General features: G+C 34.6%; 1 protein-coding gene across 2 annotated transcripts in view; it reads right to left on the reverse strand.

Moving 5' to 3' along the window:
- Positions 1-1,594: 1,594 nt before the first annotated feature.
- The window catches only part of GOPC (golgi associated PDZ and coiled-coil motif containing), a 41,272-nt gene continuing 19,542 nt past the window's right edge, over positions 1,595-23,324 (reverse strand). The window contains exons 2-9 of one of the 2 annotated variants that reach the window (XM_015137529.3): positions 21,075-21,239; positions 19,656-19,679; positions 16,611-16,786; positions 14,904-15,069; positions 12,339-12,434; positions 11,072-11,236; positions 8,319-8,499; positions 1,595-4,648 (exon numbers count right to left, since the gene is read on the reverse strand). In XM_015137529.3, the coding sequence (XP_014993015.2) occupies positions 4,518-4,648; positions 8,319-8,499; positions 11,072-11,236; positions 12,339-12,434; positions 14,904-15,069; positions 16,611-16,786; positions 19,656-19,679; positions 21,075-21,239 (1,104 nt within the window). In that variant the 3' untranslated portion in view covers positions 1,595-4,517. The remainder of the gene's footprint in view (positions 4,649-8,318; positions 8,500-11,071; positions 11,237-12,338; positions 12,435-14,903; positions 15,070-16,610; positions 16,787-19,655; positions 19,680-21,074; positions 21,240-23,324) is intronic. The other variant, XM_015137530.3, reaches the window with a different exon arrangement.

Here is a 23,324-nt window from a genome sequence, read left to right on the forward strand (position 1 = left end):
AGTGTTGTCCACCTAGGAAGCTTGCCTGACTGAACCTAGGAGTCAAGGTTTTAGGGGAGTCAGTCATGTAGGTACCCTCTACCTAGCATGTACTAAAATTCTAGATTCCCAGAGGAAAGTAGGTGTTCAACAAAAATCCTATTGTTTGTACAAACATTTCAGGCACAGTAAACCACTCTTACCAGCAAGAGGATGATGGGAATACTCCTGATATCCAAGTTGCTGGACTCTGGCCAAGGTCCAACCTTGCAAGCAGACCTAAAGACAACAGGTTCAGGCCTATTCTGTTAACTCTTTTCTGCACACCATTTGTGAAATAGCCACTGAGCCATGATTTTGTGTCAAGGACTAGATAAACCGTACTTACCAACTAGATATCATTGTCTTTGCCCTTTGTGTGGATTCCTAATGCCCATCTTATTACCTGTTTCCTCAAATCTCACTCATGGTCACTTGTGTTAGTCTAGGCTAAGAAGCAGACGCCAACACCAAAAAGGGATCTGCTGTGCAACAGATTTATTAAGGGCAATGCCAGTGAGGAAAAATAGGTAGGGAGCTGGGGTTGATGGGAGGCTGGAAAGCAATGAGACCACAATGGAGGTAAGACCCAAGGTGAACGAAAGGAGGAAGGAAGGTTGGGTGACAGCAACTTGGACTACAATGTAATCCTAAGGGAGTTTGGCAAGACCATCATGGAGTGCTCAGCTAAAGTTGAGGAGTCATCATATAATATCCCTGTCATAATCAGTCATTGACTGGCAGCAGCGTGGAGAAGCATAGCCTCACCATGTACACAGGGATGAATTTCAGACCACAGTAGCTGGGCTTTCAGTAAGCTACGCTCCCTCCTGCACGAGAACTGACAGATGCATTCTCATGGCTGCCGCCATGGTGGTTATAACTCTCAAAACACACCTGAAAAAGGTTCACTATTAAACAAATATTCAGCACCAACAGCGCACGGTAATTTGCAATACTTTTAAAGTTGTTTTTTTTTTTTTAACATTACAGTTATAAAACCACCTAAAATAAAACACTGATTAACAATGAAAATGCAAGTTCTCTTTAAAATTTCATAAACTGACCAAAAAATTCATAAATTGACCAATATCCTATGGGGTTATATTCTGGGGAAAAGGCATCTTTTCAAATCACTTGGTGAACTGGGAGCTTAAATCAACACACAGAAAGCATATATGTATTAGCACTGAATCAAGATTAGTCAGTGACAAAAATGTATTTCTAATATTCATAACATTTCTAAATGTTTATAACTCAAGTAATTCATTTACAAGTATTTTCCAAAAATTATTTGACATATAACTTAGGAACTTCTAAATTATATATACTTAGATGTCAAAATGGAAGAATATCCTTTTAAATAGTATCTTAAAAACAGGATTTTCTAACTTTTATCAATGTTTTCCTCAATATTTATAACACAATATTATAACACAAAATTAAGCCAAGTCCTTTGCACAGACTTTATGACATGTTGGTACAAATAATAGAAGCTACTATAAATAAATAATAAGCCAAAATATTTAATGTCGAGGAAACAAAATGTTTATTTTAAAAAATGAGATCAATATCATTTTAATGTAGAAGATGCCATCTTTATTTACAAGCTAATAAAAAAATATTAAACTCAACTAGATATAATACATTATCATAAATGCAATAGATTTGAGGCCAACTGTAAGTGTAAGACTGGATAGATGGAATAGGGATTACATAATTAGGATGTCAAATACTGTGCATCTTACACATGAATCACATGAAACCTTTTTGTTTCTAAACATGAAAACAGAATAAGTCCACTGTGGTGGGGAAAAAAAAACAGCACCACAGACAAGTTGTGCTAACTTTCGAAAGCTGTTGACTTGTAATTATCAAGACTCACAAAATTTTCATTTTTCTCAAATTTATTTTAACAATAGTCTCACTGCCAAAATGCTGCTTTTCCATTATATTCATAACTGAGGTACTGTAGAAGAGAATTTTAGAGGTTAAGTGTAAATATATACACACATACATACAACCCTCACATTCTATTAAAACGTTTTCTCAACCATTCTGTTTGTGTATACATGTGTGTATTTCTCCTTCTGTCCCTTTCTCGATGAAATGGCTTTGCAACAGTTCCCTCCTTGTTTGGTTTTGTCTTAGAAGTTTCAGGGACATATGAATTTCTTTCCTATAAATGTGAAAATATTAAAATTGGTTCTCAGTCCTTTGGAACTAATAACTAATTCTTAGTTCATCCCCAAAAACCATATATTCTAAAATGATCTTTTAACTAGTTACTTTCTAACACCTGACAGGAAGCTCACAGCAGCATCTGAGCAATGGTGCTCTCCCGTAGGCTTACAAACCACAGTGAAGCAGGAATGAAAAGGAAACTGACCTGTGGAGTTTTAAACTACCTGGAAACTTTTCATTCTATTTATCAGTCCTTAAAAGGAATTTATATCATAACCATCTCATACAATCCTTCAAATTACACAGTGACCTCATAAAAATTCCAACTTGAGGTTTTAAAAACAAACAACCTCTTCATACACTTATTCGGTAGTTCTTGAAAATCAAAGGGTTATTTCCTAAGGATTCAGTCATAGCAGATAAAGGATGTTCTCTGAAAAAAATGCCATGGTTGTTCCATCCCAGGCTGTGTTTTTAGAAGATAAGAATAACATGGTTCCATGTCACAGCAAAAAGGTTTTCAGGTCTGCTACAATGGACAATTTTTTTGACTAAATAAATACAGTGGCTAAAATTCAGTTTGCAGATCTCATGTCATGCATGGAAGGTATGTGTTTGGCATAGGGGATAAGGAAAAAACAAGTTGTATTTTTTCCTTTTAAGAGGCCTACCCTTTCAAGAGCAAACAATAACATGTAACTTGCTTATTCATTTGTACAATTAAATACTAGCTTTTGCTCAGAGGCAAATGCTATAAAGTATTTTAATATCAGTAACAATATATACTATGAAGTGCACTTCTATTACAAATTAACATGGTGATATACAGATGAACACCACCACCCAAAACAAACCATAAAAGAGCAACAGTTAAAACATTAAATTTATAAATAGCAAAACCACAAAATAAAGTATATATATTTTATAGATTTACCCTTGAACAAATATATAGTGTATCTGGGAAAGACAAAAAAAAATGTGTTTTATCACATAACATCTGAATACCAGAAATGAAGATACTGATAATATTCTAAAAGCCTTATAGGCTTTCTCCCACTTAATATTCCCTTAACTGTATATCCTTTAAAACAGTGATATTAGCAAAACTATCACCTCTTTAATGCAATGTTTTGACTTTGCCTAGCAGGTTACAATGACCTGCAAAATATTAAATCAGAGAGGAAGCACTCCATGTTTAATCATAGGACAAGAGACCTAACAAATTTATAAACCTGCATGTGAAGAGAGTTTTAGTCAAACATAAACTGACATGAAAACCCAACCAAAACAATTACTGTATCAAAATGTCTTTATCTCTTCTTGCACACCTTTTAGATGATTGGAAATCATTTACTTAGAAAGAAAACTGCCATTTGATTTGAATATACTGTGTTTCGTGACACAGTAATAAATCTGAACTTTTACTACCAGAAACATTTATCTTTAAGTGCCAGGACTATCACAAGACAAACTTTATGAACAACTCAAAATGTATAAAACTGTCTTTTGTGGATCCCAGAAAACAAGCATTTGAGCCTTAACATGAATGGGTAAACGCTCCAGTACCGTGCACACAGATCAACATAATTGAGAACAGATGTTTTACACTCATCTGCATTTCTTTTAAAAACCAAAAAAAGTAAAATGTTTAGTAACTTTTGAGAATCTATTTCTAGTGCAGCATTGATTGATAAAGGACTGCTTAAAGAAAACTATTTCGTACTGCATTGAATAAAGCTGAAATGCAAACTCATTACAATAAATGATCATTAATAATTGGTTTTGATTTCAGGATGCACAATAAATTTTTTTGAAGTCTAAAGCCTTTCTTTCAGTTTCAAAAATTAAGTCAAGCCTATATTTCTACAATTCATTGAGTCAAGCTCTGTCTTCTGAAACACCACGGTTAACATTCTAGAATATAAAATATGAATTCACTTACTCTCTGTAAGGGTATTTCTTATAAAATTGCAGTTAGCACTGTCCTCCTTCTAAAGGGAAAACAAACCAAATAAAACAGTAGGGTTTCATTTGGTACTTAACAGCCCAGTAATACCCCTTTGGGAACACATGCTTTGGTGCTTACATGTTCAAGAAAATCAAAATTGCTTTACATGCAATAGCTAATCATGGTCTACCACAGAAAACAGTGTGTTTTATGCATTTAGAATTGTTCACATGAAGCCCTGAGGTACCCGCCTTTCATTTAGGCAACAAACAGCCTCCTCTGATTTTGTAGTCTTTGTCACCATCTTCCCCAGTGCCCCAAATTCAGAACAGTCTGATTAACAATCTTGTCTGGAGACATGGTCAATTTAATAAGATTTTTTATGATACAGAGTGTGCAGATCGTCTAATTTTGAAGCACTGTCATCTAGCAGAGTTTCACTTGCAGTGCCCAGGTCTCCATTTTCATGTGTGTCAGTTACTGCCTTCTTATTAAATCCTGAAAGAAAGGAGAAAAAAAAAGCAGATACTTTCTGGTTTAAAAAGTTAGTTTTGGCCAGGTGTGGTGGCTCATGCCTGTAATCCCAGCAATTTGAGAGGCCAAGGTGGGTGGATAACCTGAGGTTAGGGGTTGAGACCAGCCTGGCCAATGTGGTGAAACCTCGTCTCTACTAAAAATACAAAAATTAGCCGGGTATGGTGGCACATGCCTGTAATCCCAGCTATCTGGGAGACTGAGGTGGGAGAATCACTTGAAGCCAGGAAGTGGAGGTTGCAGTGAGCTGAGATCGCACCACTGCACTCCAGCCTGGACGACAGAGTGAAATTTAAAAAATAAAAATAAAAAAATAATTCATTCTATTTACCAATCCTTAAAAGGAATTTATATCATAACCATTTCATACAATCCTTCAAATTACACAGTGACCTCATAAAAATTCCAACTTGAGGTTTTAAAAAACAAACCACCCCTTCATACAGTTATTCGGTAGTTCTTGAAAATCAAAGGGTTATTCCTAAGGATTCAGTCTCAATTAAAAAAAAAAAGTTAGTTGTATAATTTCATTGCATGAAAAACAAAGGAATGCCCACTGTAATTAACAGTAGTAATCTGAGGCAAAAATAATGCCTTATATTAATCATATCAGCAATTCCTAACAGGAATTCTTCCTTCTTCTCCCTTATGGCAGGTATCAGATACTGTACAGATTTAAAAATACTATATTGGGCTTATCTAAAAATTGTATTAAGTTTCCTAATCAAGTTTTCTTTTCCTTTTTTTCTTTTTTGAGACAGGGTCTCACTCTATTGCCCAGGCTGGATTGCAGAGCTGCCTTGACCTCCTGGGCTCAAGCAATCCTCCCACCTCAGCTTCCTGAGTAGCTGGGGCTACAAGCATGTGCCACCATGTCCAGCTATATTTTAAAAAATGTTTTGAAGAGACAGGGTTCACTATGTTGCCCAGGTTGGTAACTCCTGGCCTCAAGCGATCCTCCTGCCTTGGCCTCCCAAAGTACGAGGGTTACAGGCATGAGCCACCATTCCTGGCCCCTATCAAGTTGTCTATAAGACTTAGAATAATACATATAATTGTAAAATTCAGTCAATTCTACTTATATAAATATCTACTGAACTGTGAATTATATTTTTATTTTACATTGTTACCTTCATATTACATTAACTTCACTTAATTAAGGCATATACTAGTCAATTGCTTAAAATGTAATTTGTTGGCAAGATGATGTCTAGCTAAGATTTAAAATTAATTCTGGTCATCTATAAAATACATAATAGGCTTATAAATAAATGAGTGTTGACTATATCACCTATTTACTGAGCTATAAAGTATAGACATGTGTGAAACAATAACCAATAGATACAGTTTTTAAGTAAGTCAGTTAAACGTGATACATACACACAAATTTTTAGGTATCTGAGTCACATTTTAAGTTTCTGCAATTTGCATAAGTGACAGAGAAGCCTTTAGCCTCAGTTACAAAAAAAGGAAGAGACAAGTCTTCTAATCCTGACAGAAAACAACAAAAAGGGTGAAACACAATGAAACCATCTGGAGAGCAGCCCAACAGTATAAGTCTTTGACATATTGCCACAATAGTTTTGTTCAAGATGCACAGTGAAAACAATAACTGCTACTGCTATCTTTGTGCAGACAGTTTACAACACACAATTTTATCAGAAGTGTAACAGTTTATCAGTTCACCATAAAACTCCATGCCAGGAGTTCAACATTTTTGTCTCAGGAGGTCTTTATACTAAGCATTGAGGACTCCAAGAAGCTTCTGTTTATGTGGATTATAGTCACTGATGTTTCCCATATTAGTAAGTAAAACTGAAAAATCTAAAAAAAATTCATTTATTTGTTAAAAATTACAATAATCCAGAATGTTAATATAAATAACCTTTGTCTAATGACAAATAACTCTATGTTCCAAACAAAAAAAAATCTAGTTAGAAGAGTAGCATTATTTTACAATTTTACAAATCTCTTCAATGGCTTTATAGATGATAGCTGTATTCTCATACATCCACTTCCATTCAATCTGTTACAAATATATGAAGAAAGTTCAACCTCACACAGATATGTAGTTGCGAAATGGAAGAGTATTTTAATAGCCTTTTCAGATAACTGTCAGTATTACTCTCTGATATTATACAAAATTTGACAATTATACAAATTTGAAACCTTATCAGTGAACTTTTCACACTGTTATATTAAAATCCATTTGCCTATCTTGCATTCTGAATTGATCTTTTGCCCATGCAGAATTTTATAATATCATTTACTGGTGATTTGAAAATATTGGACCATGAAGTTATGTAGCAATTCCAAAAGTTGACACACTTCACTTTACTGTACCAAAAAAATCACATTCATTAATATCATCATCAATCTCATCCGAAAAGCTCCTAAGTGTTAGGAAGCTGTCAAGCTCATGGTGATCAGTGCATGTCTCACAAAGTTCTAACTTTTACTTGAGAGCTCACATTTTATCATTGGCAACAAATATTATCAGTTGTCTTTCTTGAAATGATGGACTTTGTTCATTTTTAAGAAAATGGCTTCCAAATAGTCCGAAAAGTCATACTTTTCAAGTGATTCTTTCAAGTAAAAATTGTCTTCCATGAAGAATAATGGCTAGTTCAGTCACTTATGTACTTTCCCTTGAGAACAGCATCTTTGTTCAGTATGCAGAATAAGTATTTATGCATACTTCCCATCTCATCACAAAGAATATTAAAAAGACATGTACTCAAAGGTCAATATTTAAAAATTAACTGTTATTGCCATTTCATCAAAGGTATTTTTAAGCAAAATTGGTATCTTCTTCTCCTTCTTTTACTATGAATGGATGCCAAGGAAGAAAACAAAGATTACTAGTACAGTTACTAGTATTAGCAACACTGCCTTGATTAGTGCTAAGGCAGTTTTACCCCAATTGCTTTTGCACCAACCCAATACCATCAATGCAAATATCAACACAGCAAAAAAAGACAAATGATGTCTTAGTATTATTACGAAATGCTTTGACCTCATGAACTCTGCTAAAATATCTCAGAGACCCTCAGAGATGCACAGATCACAATTTGAGGACCACTACTCTATGTAAAAGGAAGTGCTAGAGTTTTTCCTTATAATATGTGTAAATGATAGCAAAGGAACTAAACCAAACATCCCCAAGATAATATAAGTTGATTCTAATAGCAATCATAAGATGACAGTATACTTCATACTTATTCATAATTAGCTTAAAATTCATTGTATTATGAGAGAGGAATTTGCATCAAGACAGAGAGACAATGTAGTCTACAAGATAGATCTACTCAAAATAGTATATTGGTATTTGTTTCAGAGTCTAGAAAAAATTTTATTTATTTTTCAAGGATCACTTGCAGTAGAGTAACTGGTAATGTACTTGTCTTAACAGTCCAAGATGAATATAGAAGAACATATGTGGTAAATAAACTGTTCGCATAATGTACAATAAAACAATAAACAAGGGAAAGCGCTTCATTCCTTTGATTTCCTCACAGTTAAAACAGTTTTACTGAAGAAATTCTGAGGCCTTCACATTTTTCAACATTTAAACATTTAATAATAGTTTAATAATAATGAATATGTTAATAATAATTTTTAGAGTGATTTTTACCTTGTAATACTTTGATTTCCCCACTTGTGTCTTTGCAACTAGCACCAGGGTTACCACCTCCTTCTAACTCATCAAGGTACAAACGGTAACGATGTCCACTCTCATCTTCATACTCTACGTTTTCATCATCAGAATCTACTTCAGGAGCCACATAAACTACTTCAAATTCAATCTCTCCTCTCTAAATGAAATGAAAATGAGAAAGTCAAGTTATTGTAATTGTAATTTTAAAAGGATTTCCAAATTCTTTGTGGGAAGGCTTAGTAAGGGTGGAGAGATCTAAGAGATAGCTCCTTTCCAGAAAACAAATAATAAAGTTCTAGAATCTAAACAGGTAGTGAGGCCATCATGTCTAGATCAGCCTCATGAATTCTCTCTATAGTTCCTTTAAACATTATAGTAGCTCTTTCTACTGACCATAATCTTTTTGCTAATAGATCTAAAATTTGAAAGGATGCTTAATTATTAAATTTATAGAATTTTGGAACAAGTATTCAAAATTATTTGCTATTTTGTACTGCACACAGCAATTCAGCAAATACATCTAAATAGTCAGATATTAAATAAGGATATCATACAAACCTTTCCTTAACTAATTCAAGAAACCCCTACAAAATGATTTTGTACACTGCCATAAGGACATCATACAAACCTTTCCTTAACTAATTCAAGAAACCCCTACAAAATGATTTTGTACACTGCCATAAGGACATCATACAAACCTTTCCTTAACTAATTCAAGAAACTCCTACAAAATGATTTTTTGTTTCTTATTCAATAGGTCTTGAGTAAGAACTTACACTGAGTACCAGACGCAGACATACTGTTAATCAAAGTATTCTGTCTCATACTAATAGTAATTACTATATATGTTTACTATAAATTATAGCCTTCAATCCGCAGAATAATCCTACTATAGTGTCTTTTAACATGAACGAGAAACCTGAATGAGTCCTGGAGAAAGGAGATAACTTTCCCTACATAATGAACAAGAATAAAGAAAAATAAAAGTTTGACTCTGAAGTCCTTGATCTTTATATTATGCTAGATTAACTGTGTAATAGTTGTAGTGCCATTCTTTAACAATGACACATTCAAGTAAAAAGTTACAGATCATGCCAGGCACGGTGACTTACACCTGTAATCCCAGCACTTTGGGAGGCTGAGGCAGGTGGATTGCTTGAGCTCAGGAATTCGAGACCAGCCTGGGCAACATGGCAAAACCCATCTCTACAAAAAAAAAAAAAAATTAGTTGGCCATGGTGGTGTGCACCTGTAGTCTTAGCTACTTGGGGGGCTGAGGTTGGAGGATCTGTTTGAGCCTGGGAGATTGAGGCTGCAGTGATCTGTGATTGTGCCACTGCACTCCAGCCTGGGTGACAGAGTGAGACCCTGGCTCAAAAAAAAAAAAAAGAAAAAAAAAATTCCAAGTTATAATTGTCATTTAATAAGAGACTCCAACCACTACATATAAGTGTGGTGTTGGCAACTGTGAAAATTATGGTTTGCCTTTGCTCAAAAGAAAACATGCCATTTTTGATTGCTACTCACTAAGTTAGACTCATTGGTGCTCTTCTTTCCAAGCAGTTTAAGGTTATACATCAGAATTTTAATATGTGCTTAGTTAGCATTTTCTTAAAACTTATGACTGCCCATTGGTAGCTCCTTCACCAGTTATCCCACTCTTTTACTACTGGATGACAGTCAAGATGGGTTGATAAAACACTCACTTAAGAGAACAGCATAGCATTCTTAGATCTCTCTTGTCAGATAATGCTTTAAAAATGCCATTTTGCAGAAAGAGACAGATGATGCAGTGGTCTTCAGCAAAGTTTTAAATGACAGAATTAGATCTGTGAGTAGCTGTCATGGAGACACAGATTTCAGGCTTAATATGAGAAAAAGCTTTCTAAAAATCAGTACTGTATAACAATGGAACGGACTGTTTGATATCAGCCAGTCTTCCCTTTAATATAATTATTGAAGTAGTGATGTTGCAAAGATTTATGCATCATATAGAATTGAACCAATGAACTATATTCACTTTCGACTCTGAGATTCAATTCTACAGACGCATACCACACTGATAATCCAAGAAACATCTCAATGTACTACCAATGCCTCTAATTCCCTCAACTCTATTCTTGAAAGAAATAAACAAAATAAAACAACATTTTAAGTACAACTGTATGACAAATATGACTCCTGAATATGAATCTCAATTCTCTAATTTATTTGCTCGGCAACTTTGAGTAAATCCTTTCATCTCTAAGAACTTTAGTTTACTCATTTTAAGAGTTTTGGGCTAGATAGTTTCTATGTGTGATTTCAATTTTAATATTCTATGACTAAAATCAATCTGCTTCTAGCACTGTCTTTTCTGTAATACCTTACATATAGTGTTTTAGGCATTAAGGATGTTATTTTTTCAGTCTCAGGTCCTGTTCTGAGTACTTTATATGTATTAACATACTTAATCCTCACAGCTTTCTTTTAATCCCTTCCACACAGGTGAGGACACTGAGGGACAGAGGACTTAAGTAACTTGCTCAAAGTTATGAAGTAAACAAAATGGAATGGTCCACTTTCAGTACATTTGACTGAGTGTCATCTACAAAAGCATTAAATCAAAGGAAACAAGATCTATGTATAAACACTTTACTACTTTAGAAACTCTGTAGGGAAGTATGCAGTGTTCAATAGGTTCATAACCAATTGAAAGATACAGTTCTAATTATATGAAGGGAATTTACCTGCTGAGAAAGAATGGTTACAGCTTCTTTATGCTTTGTGTCCCTTAGGTTAACTCCATTGACTGCCAAAATAGCATCCCCAACGTGCAGCCCTCCACATCTATCAGCAGGTTGACCCGGATGGATCTCAGAGATAAGGATTGGAACACCATGTTCTTTCCCACCCTAACAACAACAACAAAGGGCAGTAAATTATTCTTTGTAAAGTAGAGTTACCGATTAATCTAGAGATAAAATATTTTCTTAAAAATATCTTTCATTAAGCACCTATGCTGTCTCTATAAATGCTGGGTAAAATTTCATTTGCTACTTAAGTAATGGTAAAAATTATCAAAGAGTATTGAACAGTAAATTGGCTAAATTCTTAAATTAAAAAAAAAAAAAAAACTTATGTGTTAGTACTCCATAGCACCATTCCATTTTATCAAGTCTAAATCACTACAAATGACAAGACCAATTATTTTAGGTGCCACAATTTCAGAGAAGTTAAAATATGAAAATATATGCAATGTAGAATTGAAAAAAGTGCAGTATTTGGTACCTATCACTCTCTAGCTTGTATCGTTGTGTGTGTGTGGGGGGGGGGGTGTGTGTGTGTGTGTGTCTTATTTGTACTGCTAAAATGTATACTCTTTGAAGGCAGCACATTAAAAAAGGTAAGTATTCAAGAAATACAGATTAGATGAGCTTTTTATTATAAGAAACATTTCTACATCAAGCAATACTAAAAAAACAAATGAACTTGCTCAGTGCCTAAGTATTACCAAATGAAAATTAAAGTCACCTTGTTCATTAAAGCACTGAGACTACAACAAAATGACTCCTAAAGGCATTGAATTTAAAAAAAGAATATATAATATATGGACCCCAGAGCCAGTGAAATCTGACAGCTAATAAATGAGACAAGAGAAAGATATACATACTTGGAGAGAGAACAACACAATCTGAAGCCATTTAACCTAGACGAAAACAACCATATCTATTCCCAAGGGCTCCTAGAGGCATCACACTATATGGCACAGAACTATTAAGTGAGTCATAATAAAAATGTTAAACTATGCTTACTAAAGGTATACTTAATAGCTGCTAGGAAGATTTATTTCTTAAAAAAATGTTTACACAAAAGCAAACATTTATCCCCATGGGGATACATTTTAGTTATTTAAAAAATATATCCAGAATATTCTGTTCCCCAGTGATGTCCAACAAAGGAATATGATTATACTAGATAACTGTAGAAAAGGAGACCGGAAGCACTACTTCTTACTGTAATTGAAATGCCAAGGCCTTCGTGATCTTCCTTAAGGAGGAGAACTTTTCTAATTGGACCAACACCTTGGCTTTTCTTTAGGGAATCTTGATCCTAATTGGGAGGAAAAAAGAAGAAAAATTAGTATCATTTAAATAGCATACCAAATAGAGTAAACTCATACTATATAACTTGCTTTTACAAATCTGTATTAACTTCCTGGAATGGATAAACAGTATATGGTTAAGAAAGTAACAGATAAAATGGAAAAATGAAAATAGCTATTCTATTGATGCAAAATGTATAGATGACATTCTCACATTTTTGCCAATAATATTTAAAATATTGATACATTTATTTTTAAATTGTAGAACATTATAAAAGAAATTATTTCCAGGAATTAATTGAGGAACAAATATCCTCAAAAAATAAAAGTGACTGTCTATCTTCACTGGATGTCTTTAAGGTATACATTGATTTTAGCTGAGTCGTAGAGTTGAAAAACAAATTTCCAATTGGACCAAATTACTTATACATTCCTTGGTGCTCTGGAGTCTACCTCTTAAATAAAGGGCCTTGATCCACTAATAATTCTTTCTCTGGTACCCTTACTCTTTCTGTCTCTACTAAGCTGTTTTCCTACTCAGCAGATAAATGAATTACAAGCCTTTTCCAGTTTTAAAATACTGATCATGTGCAAACGCAAAACAAAACAAAAAAACCTTTCAAACCTTCACTATCTTCCTTAGCAACTATCATCCTCTCCCTTTCCTTAACCTCCACATGAAGTTCATCCTCATCATATCTACTTCCTTGCCACTCAGATTCAGTCCTCTGAGCTCCATAATTAGAGTTTTGCCCCTACATGCACAACTGGAATTTTCTTTTCTGTGCTCACTAGTAATCAATATTGTTACACACAATGAACACTTTGTCACTACCCTACTTCAAACTTGCAGAAAGTTGATACTGTTCACCAACCCCTCCTTGAAACCCACTCTTTCCGCTGGTTTTTATTACACTACTTTCCTAGATGTCCTGTATCTGACAGCTCTATCCCAGGCTCCTTCCTTCAGTGATCCTTTTCCTTCTCCCACTCCGTAAGTTTCTATCCTTGGAACTGATGAAGTCAGTTCCAAGATTTCAAGTATAATAGATGGACAGTTTCCCTAATATTTCTTCAAAGCAGATTTCTCTCCTGAAATCCAGAGTCATATATCCAATTGGATGTATCTTGGACATCCCATTGTCACCTCAAACACTACTTGTCTAAAACTGATCTCATCCTCTTTTCCCCAAATCCTACCTTTTCTTCTATTTCCCTTATCATTGAAGGCCAGATCTCACTCAGTTGCTCAAACTAAAAGTCCAGATTCTTCTTTTTCACTATTTAACCAAAAGCAGTTAGTCACCAATCAAGCCCTTCTGATTATAATCCTATCAAATCTGTCCTTCTTCTCAAATGCCACTTCTCCTGTCCTCATCACTTTCTCCTTAGATGACCATAGTATCTTTCTATGTCCTTGACTCCAACTTGGTCCTCTTCACTATACCAAAATAACTATTAAAAAATGTAAATTTTATGAAATCTGCCATTTTATTTAAAACTTCCATGATTATCAGGTTAAAGTTAAAATTCCTCTATTTAGTATAAAATAATTTCTATAATCCAGCCACTACCTAAAACCCAACCTCATATTTAGCTAATTTCACAAGCATGCTTTTATCACTCAGACACATCTGATACAAACTACTTTGTCTTCCTCCTAACCGTGTTACTCCATTTGCCAAATCTACTGGACCTAGAAGTTAATGGGGACCACCAGTGTCCTAGAGAAAACAATGGCATAAGTGCTTATTGTTATCCCCACTTCTCTTCCACCAACTCTATGTGCATATCGATTCTTCTTATAAAAATCTTTGCAGAAGCAACAAACTATTTTACTATTTAACGCCATACATTATCTGGTACTAAGCTATGTGAACCCTTGGGAGACACGCTTTCATATATTAAGGTCTATATTATCAAGCAGCTGTTATAATAAAATTCAACAAAGATTTATCCAGATAGAAGCTTTTATACAATGGTGGCTATAGAAGCAGACAACTGGCTACAGATCTCAAATTCCATCTTAATCCAAGACCAAACAGGTGTAAACGTTAGTTCAGCATCTACATTTGGATTCAGTTACGAAAAGTTCCCTTAAAAAACTACCCCAAAATATTTGCTGAATTATCAAAATGACCACACACTCTCAGCTAAGATTAAAACAAATTTAAGCATGCCCAATCATGATCCAGGAAAAACTGGAAATATGATCCAACATACTAGCAATATGCATTTGCTAACAATGGCTCACTGTCTGCAAAAATACCACTCTCAGAGCATTAGTAAGTCTGTGAAGAACTACTAAAATTTCTATGGGTGTTGAAACATTACCTACTTTGAATAAGTTGAATCCCATTTTTACTTTTTAAATAAAGGTTTCAAACAGTACTAGAATAAAGGAAAGAATGGAAAGCAATTGTGATTAAAGAAAGAAAGAAGAGGCTGAGTGGGAAGCAGCAGCAAAGCAAACATACATGCCCTGGTGGTGCTTGCATTGGTCGTTTCAAGTCATTACGTCCTCTGCAGGCTCTGATCACAGTTTTGTGACGATGCAAATGTATTTCAGCTTCTAACTGGTTCCAAAGCTTATCATGAGCAGGTCCCTTCATATCTCGTCCTAGCAATTGTATTTGTTGGACCCTTCATATTGGGAAAAGAGTACATTGAGTTGATTTTTTCATTATGTTCACTATAGTGAGAATTCAGAAAAATTACTGAACGTAAGTAGCTTTTGCATGAATCTCAAATTAGTGATAAAACTAATACTCAGGAACTTCTTGATGTCTCTCAGGTATAAAAAAATATGAACACTCTGAAAAGAACAGGTATCTTGAAGGGAAAAACCAGTAAAAAAATTTTTTTTAAAGGAATTAATGTGAACTCTTTTAGTCATATACTTAATTCAAATAAATCTAAAAAACAATTGATGAGATTAATGTCAATCTGTTTTACGTCTTGCAGGCAAAGTCACTGAACTCAGATACCATTAAATGTTAGCTTTTAGATGAGATTAACTGTACAAAAATATTTCTTCTAATTAGAGTTTCTTTTCACAAAATGATTATTTTAAATGTGGTTAAAAGTTACTAGAACCAGCCAGGGCAACATGGCAAAACCTTAAAAACAATTAACCAGGCCTGGTGGCATGCCTGTGGTCCCAGCTACTTGGGAAGCTGAGGTGGGAAGATCACTTGAGCCTGAAAGGTAGACGATGCAGTGAGCCAGCGTTGCACCACTGCACTCCAACCTGAGTGACAGAGTGAGACCCCATCTCACAAAATTAAAAAAAAAAAAAAAGTTACTAGAAAATGTGTACTTCAAGATGATATAGATTATTTTTTCTTTCATGTTTTTAATGTGACATTAAAAGAATATGCACAAAATGATTCAGTACTAATAAGTCACCAGAGTTAATAATTTACTTAATAAATACAAGTAGAATTCTGTGTATGATTATGATAAAATCACTGTCATTAACTAAATACCAACATGTCTTTTTGAAGGGCAAGAAAGGCTGGGTTTCAGTGATCATAAAAAGAATTCCTTATGGAAGTTCTGCTATGCACGTGAATATCAGTTGTACTGGTCTCAAGGCACAAAATAGTTGGAAAGTGCTGCTCTATAGAGCTGTTAGCATTTCACAGTAAGATACTATCAGTGTTTATGTGTGTAAACTAAACATATTTAGTATGGATAAATAGATCTGCAATACATAATGCTGTCAGTATTAATTTAACAACAGTAAGTTAAAACCAACTGTAAAACGATTCTGAGGGAAAAGATTAATGCTGCATTTACTGTAAGAAAAAAGAGTCAGCCAGGTGCAGTGGCTCACGCCTGTGATCCCAGCACTTTGGGAGGCCAAGACAGACGGATCATGAGGTCAGGAGTTTGAGACTAGCCTGGCCAACATGGTGAAACCCCATCTCTACTAAAAATACAAAAATTAGCTGGCTGTGGTGGCAGGCACCTGTAATCCCAGCTGCTCGGGAGGCTGAGGCAGGAGAATCACTTGAACCTAGGAGGCAGAGGTTGCAGTGAGCCGAGATCATGCCACTGCACTCCAGTCTGGGCAACAGAGCAAGACTCCATCTCAAAAAAATAAAAAAAGAAAAAGAGTCAACCTCATTAAATATCCAATTTGTCACTTAAGAGTACAATAATACCCATTTTTTACACACCTTCCTGCCAGTTCCTTATCCAAGTACTTGGCAGCTAGTCTCGCCCCATATACTTCAGCCTGGAGAACAGCTATATGTCTACGAAGGGCTTCATTCTCTTTTCTCAACAATTTCACTTCAGCTTCAAGTTGCGCTTCTTTCATTTTTTCTTTTTTGTTTGCCTCAAGCTCTCTTTCCTATGTAATTTTTAAAAGTATATAATTTAATGAAAATAAAAACTCTTTAGCACTAGACCATGTTCTTGAAAATGCACAAAAGCCTACAGTTCAACAATGTATCATCTCTATAAAATGGAACACAAAGATCTGGATCTAGTTCTTTTGAACTAGTACCATAACATCCTGGAACTACTTCTAGATAAAATAATTGCATGCCATGGGTTACCCTGATATGGAGGATAGTAAGAAAAGTAGTCTACTCTAAGCTCATGTTATCACATATTAGTAAAAGTGACTTCAATGGGTAGTTAAATCTGCTATCTACTTCTAAAACTGACTTAGAAAACTAGACTAATATAAAAATAATCATTCTGATGGTTGTTCCCAAACATTTAATTAACTTTAATGCAACAAGTCTATAAAGTCGACTTGTCAGAAATTGCATGCAAAGTTATGCATGTCTGTCTTAAAGTCAGAATCATTCAGTTACACAGATACATTTTATAGCTAATTTATCTTAGAGGACCACAAGAAACTTATAAGGAATAAACTAGAGGATATACTAGTTTTCTAATAAACATTTTATAGTCATGAAAAACTGCTAGTAACAACTGCATTAAAACATTTACACATTACAAAGTTTCTATAGATTAATCACATCTATGGAGTGGATTACCACTGAACTTTGTTATCCGGTTCATCTATTTGTCTGCATGTTAAGAGTGAATGCAGAACGTTTTTCTGAGGAAAACACTGGCCTCACTTGCCTCCTACGTTCCTCTTGGTAGATAGTCCATATATGTGAACATAAAGGTGTTAGCCAGAGACTTTAACCGCAAGATCTTCACCATCAAATTTTTATCAGAAGTTCATATATGAGAAATAATGTTCAATTTACCTTAAAAGCATAAAGTATAATCTTTCCTACAGATCAAGGGTTGCAAATGTAAATGCCTTCAGGATCCAAGTGCAGAAACAGGCAGGTACAAGACAAAATAGAGTACAAAACAGAAGGTACAAAAAATTCTGCCCATAGGCAGGCAAATTCAAACTCAAACACACACACAAAACTATATGGCCAAATAAAACCCTTTTGAGAGTTAAATAAGGGCCCCAGCAGACATTTTAAGTGTTATTTGTAGGTCAAAAAAATCACCTAAACACTGAAAACTTGCATTTATCCTGAGCAGAACTGCTTTTACAGAATCCACAAATCCTATGAAAACATGGTTACATTTGTTCATGATATGTGGAAGACATTATTCCCTATACCACCATGTCCCTTTTGTGAGGATGTAAATAAAAACCTACCTTAGCACCAGAGAAATTGTTTCTCTTGAGGAAATGATGAATAGTATTGTTTCTATTGTATGCACTGATTATTTTACATAATTATTTCCCTTTTTATTCTGGATATTGAGAAGCTAAGAAACAAATTTAAGCATATTTTCAGCAATTCATGGAATATATTTTGGTACTAATTTAACGTGTCTCCTTTGGTCTACTGTTTTGAACAACATCAAAATAGATATATTTGAATACTAGTCAATAAATACCATAATCCTAAAGAAAAAATTTACATACATACACACAAACACACACACACATACAAGCTAAAACTAACGACAACTACCAAATGCTAGATATATTTGTCACTTCTTTGATTAAAAATATTTGTTATATATATGACAAACATATGAAAGATTAGGAGACTCTTTCAATTTCTGGGAAAAAAAGATTAGAACATAATTTCTAGATACTAGTTTTAAAGGATTTGAAAATCTCAATCTAGAATCCTCCTTTTAACATAATTTTGGAATTATTAAAATCTTTATTTCAGAACCTATGTCCTAAAAGGGCAAGTATCTGTTTCAAAAGAAACCAGTTTGGAGATATGAACAAAAATCTTTCTTATGACATTTTAAAGTTGATGCAACTTTTAAAAAAGCATTCCTAGAAGATCAAGACTTCTTTGGTTTATGGGCTAAATAAACTTTATGTTGACGATTACCTACTTTCAATTACTTTAATGAGTTATTTATACTACATTAATGAAACGTAGGAGACGTACTAAGCTACCACCGACTGGGGTTTTAATGATTTAAATCCCTAATGAATCTGATAAACTCTCAGGCCTCAAATTAACAGAGGTAAGCAAGAATAAGACTAAGAAAACTGAAGTTAACCATTTCTAGATTTCCAGAAAAAAAATTTTTTTGATTCTTAGTTAACCTGTTTGTTACTAGGTAACACCCAAGATGTTCATTTTACATTTAGATACCAAAGATTGGATCTTCAAAAGGGGTAAAGCCATAAGACAAATTGGAACTTGATTAGGTTGGGATAATGTGAAAAATATTAAAAATGTATTGTTATTTTCGAAAATAACTTCTGCTAAAGCATTTCAAAATTCGATTGTTTCAAAGGCCACACGATTATTCTCAAGACTCTTGAAAAGCCATAACACATGCAGCAGATGAAGAAGAAACCAACATGCACATTCTTTTCTGGAAATAATTTCAAATAGAAACTTAAGGGGGTTAAAAACTAGGCCTGCTTGATATATCTTCAATACCCGAAGTGGGAAAACCTATGGCTCTTTGAAGTAGAGGTGTGAGCAAGTTACAAGGCTCAAAAATTGTCAAAAATTGTCAGGCTCTGCAAATAATGGCTATAAATCATTAATAAAAGAAAAATGTTTAACAACATGCAGTGAGAAAAGAGCAATGGGCCATCCACTGAACTTTTCAGGTACTGGAACATTTAAAAAATTGCCATCATTAATGCTATTTTCAAATACAATGAGTGACAACATATAATATGCAAATAAAACACTAAGAACACTTCAGCGTGACATATTAAAGCAAAACAGAAACAATATACTTACCAGCTCCTCCACAGAGGGGCCAGACTTCAGATATAAGAAAAAAGTTTTATAATTAGAAGAAGATCAAACAAATGATTTTATTTAGTGGTATAATCATTATAAGGAAAAACCCCACATGTTGAATATCATTTGGGTAAAGTTCATTAGAACAAATATATTTGCAATCTATAAACAACAGTAACTGTAATAGCATTAGATTAAAATTTTTTGTTTTATCAAAATTAGTCAGCATAACTAGTACAGTGTTCTTTTCACCATACTCTTTCAAATTCTAATGTTAAAACTTCACGTAAATTCTTTTCTAGAGAAAATTTAGATTGTTTTTGAATGTTAAAGTCAAATAGCTCGAAAAAGCAGTTATGAGCTTTTATTTCAGTTAAATAAAACCCTTTTAACACAGATTCACAGACTTTGAAAACTTAAGAGTTTAACTTAAAATTATTTTCATGAATTTTAACACATCAGTATTAGGAACTACTTAACCAAATGAAATTAACTGAAAACAAGTAAAGCTTATAAATGTATTACTCTCAGCATATCATCAATATCATCTCATGTCCTGCCTCTGCCAAGCAATAGCTGTCTTATTTATTGCTGTGTTCCATATACAAACAAAATATCTGATATCTTACACACTTAAAACATATGTGGTACACAGTGGCAGGAAAAATAAGAGCAAAAGAAAAGAATGTGCTACTGGCTGGTACCCAATTCCATTTTTTATTTCTTCCTTATTAACAGACTCCAGTTTTACTGTAAGTGGCCATATGACCAATAGAAGACTGACATGCAGCTGGGGATGGTCAATGAAATGCTGGCAAAAATTACTGAGAAAGATTTCATAATAAGTTATTTAAAGAAGGCTAACACAACAGAGAAGCATCTTTTTGCCCTTTCCTTAGATTAACCCTTCTTCCTGCCTGAAATGCAGACATGAAGAAATTCTGAGGATGGAAACCATGAGCTAAAAATGGCAGAGCACAGTGATGGAAGGAATCTGGATCTCTAATATTTGTGGAGCTGCCATATCAACTCTACATTTCAGAGAAAAATAAGCACTGTTCAAGAATAATCCCAATGTTACTTGGGATTTCTGTTATATGCAGCTGAATTTAATCCAACTGATACAGTAGGGCAAAAAAAAAAATCTTCTATGTTATAATCACAAATATCTTTTAAACATATTTATACATGTATTTTAAATAGGAAAAATTCTATCAGTTGATTGTTGATATCACGGATTATTTATAGGTGATGAGATTGTAGATTATCATAATGATCATAAACTTTATATTTCTTATATTTTCTAAATTTCCCACAATGAGCACATACATTTGATAATTTAAAAGTCTCATTCAAAACTGTCCTCTCCACCCTGTAAAATACATGCAAGGGCATGTCACTCTCTAAACTACTTACCAATTTTGCCTTAATGGTACCAGAGTCAACACTTTGACCAGTTTTAGCATGAAGCTGAAGCTGAATAGAGTGCAGCTGTAAAAGCTGATCATGTACTTCTTTCTCCAAAACAACTTTCTCTGCTTGGGTTTCTGTCAGTTCAGATTTCAGATCCACCAACTGTGCCTTATAAAGAAAACAGTAAAAGAAATTAAGGATGCTTAATTTTCTTTCTTTTGACTAATAATTGTTATTCAAGAATGACAACAGAGAGACTACCTTTGAAATAAATACATGAACATTAGAATACTATTATCTAAGATACAAGACATCCATCTAAACTGACAGAAAATCAATAGTATAAGTCAAGATATTTCAGTAGCAAGAGAAATCTATAAGCTGTATTTTCTAATAACACAGAATGCTACTTCCATTTTACTTTGCTTACTTTACTTTACTTTTACTGTTTCACCTTTATCTTCAAAGCTTATGAAAACACACAACTATGAGGTGGTTCGCCATGTGGTAGAGACAACGTGTGCTGTGGTGGATCACTAACATTCACAGTATTACAGAAGATGCCAGTAAGTGAGTTGTGTTCTGTTTTCAATCCAACGAGTACTAGCCCAAATCATCCCAATCATTATCTAGTAAAGTTATTTTAGGTGCTAAGGTATCAACTTCTGAGACTACAGTAAGCCTGAAGATCAGAGTTAACTGTTAAGTCTTCAGCTTTATCATAGCAGAGCAACTCATTAGGACCATCTACCAATTCAGTTTGAAGTTTTCATTTTTGCACAATTGATATGTTGTTTTACAGTTGTGCACAGGATGTGTCCCTTGTGTTTTTGGTTTTCCCAGCTAGCTAGCAGATTAAAGATCAAGACATGCCTTTGTTTCCTACTCAACTCAACATAATTTTGCTAAGCATCTAAGGGCCCAGAACTATGCCAGCACAATGAGAAAAAAAATTGTAGATAATATTTTTAAAAATCAGAGATCATAATTTATGCCCTTGACAAGCTTTCATATCCACTGGGTTGATAAATACACATATGTAGACCAACTAAAAAATGTGGCAAGTTATATATAGAGAGAGAACTGACCCAGTCCCATGGAATTCAAACTGAAGGAAGGATGAAGGATCCAATTCATGGATGAAGGATGGTCAATGCAGAGAATTTTATTGAGTGAATGGAAGTGGCTCTCAGCATGAATTCACATTACCTCATTCTTCTTGGGCACCAGACAAGAATTTGGGACTCACCAAGTGCAGGTACCCAAAAAGGCTATCACACTGGCCCTCTGCCCTTACTGGCGGAGGGCAGTCGCCCCACAAAAGGCAAAAGGCCCAGTGAGCTGATAATACAGTTTTGTCCAGCAGAGCTAAGAGAACCTTGTAACACGCCCTCTGGGGCCTTGGGTCGCAGGCACCCCGACCTGGATGCTGCCACACGGCCTGCATGGAGTTTGTTCCTGCCGGTGCTAAAGCAGCTGGCCAGTTCCTACATCTGCTTGCCTACACACTCCCTCCCATGAGGGGTGGAGTGAAGCGGACCCAAGTGAACCAAGTTTGCTCCTGCCAGTGCCAAAGCTACCAGCCAGTTCTCACACTCGTTCGTTTGTGTGCTCCCTCCTGCCAGGGGTTGAGCGGGGTGGGCTGAGTAAACAGGGCACCCCTGTCGTGAGTACTGTGAAGGGGTCAAGAAAATATCCTGCAGCAATATGAACTCCTTTATTGGGTATGAGTTACAAATACCTTCTCCCATCCTGTGGCTTCTTTTCACTTTATAAATATGTATTTCAATGAACAGAGTGCTCAATTTTAATGCAGCTCATTATGTTAATAGTTTTCTCCCCAACAGTAAATGCTTTTTTGGCACGAGTTCTACCTTATCTGGTATCAAGTTTGCAACTCCTAGTTTCATTTTATTTGCATTTACTCAGTATAATTTTGTCTGATCTCTTATTTTTAACCTTTCATCCTATTTGCCATGTTATGTTTGTATATAACATAACACACATGTAAAGTCTTCATTGCTCTCTTTGGTGGTTTTAGAAATGTACTTTTTAATTAAATCTTCTGGAAGCTCTGTATCTTTGTTCTAATGATTACTGTGACATTATATCCTAATTTCCTCTTTTGACTGTAATTTAAGGTATTATCTTTAAGGTAGTATCCCTTCTACGAGCAGTCATGAAATTAGCTAATTAACATCTCACTTCCCTCACTCTTCTCAAACATTTAACAAAATGTTACCCTTCGATTCC

The sequence above is a fragment of the Macaca mulatta genome, chromosome 4 (genome assembly GCF_049350105.2).
Source record: "Macaca mulatta isolate MMU2019108-1 chromosome 4, T2T-MMU8v2.0, whole genome shotgun sequence".
NCBI lineage: Eukaryota > Metazoa > Chordata > Mammalia > Primates > Cercopithecidae > Macaca > Macaca mulatta.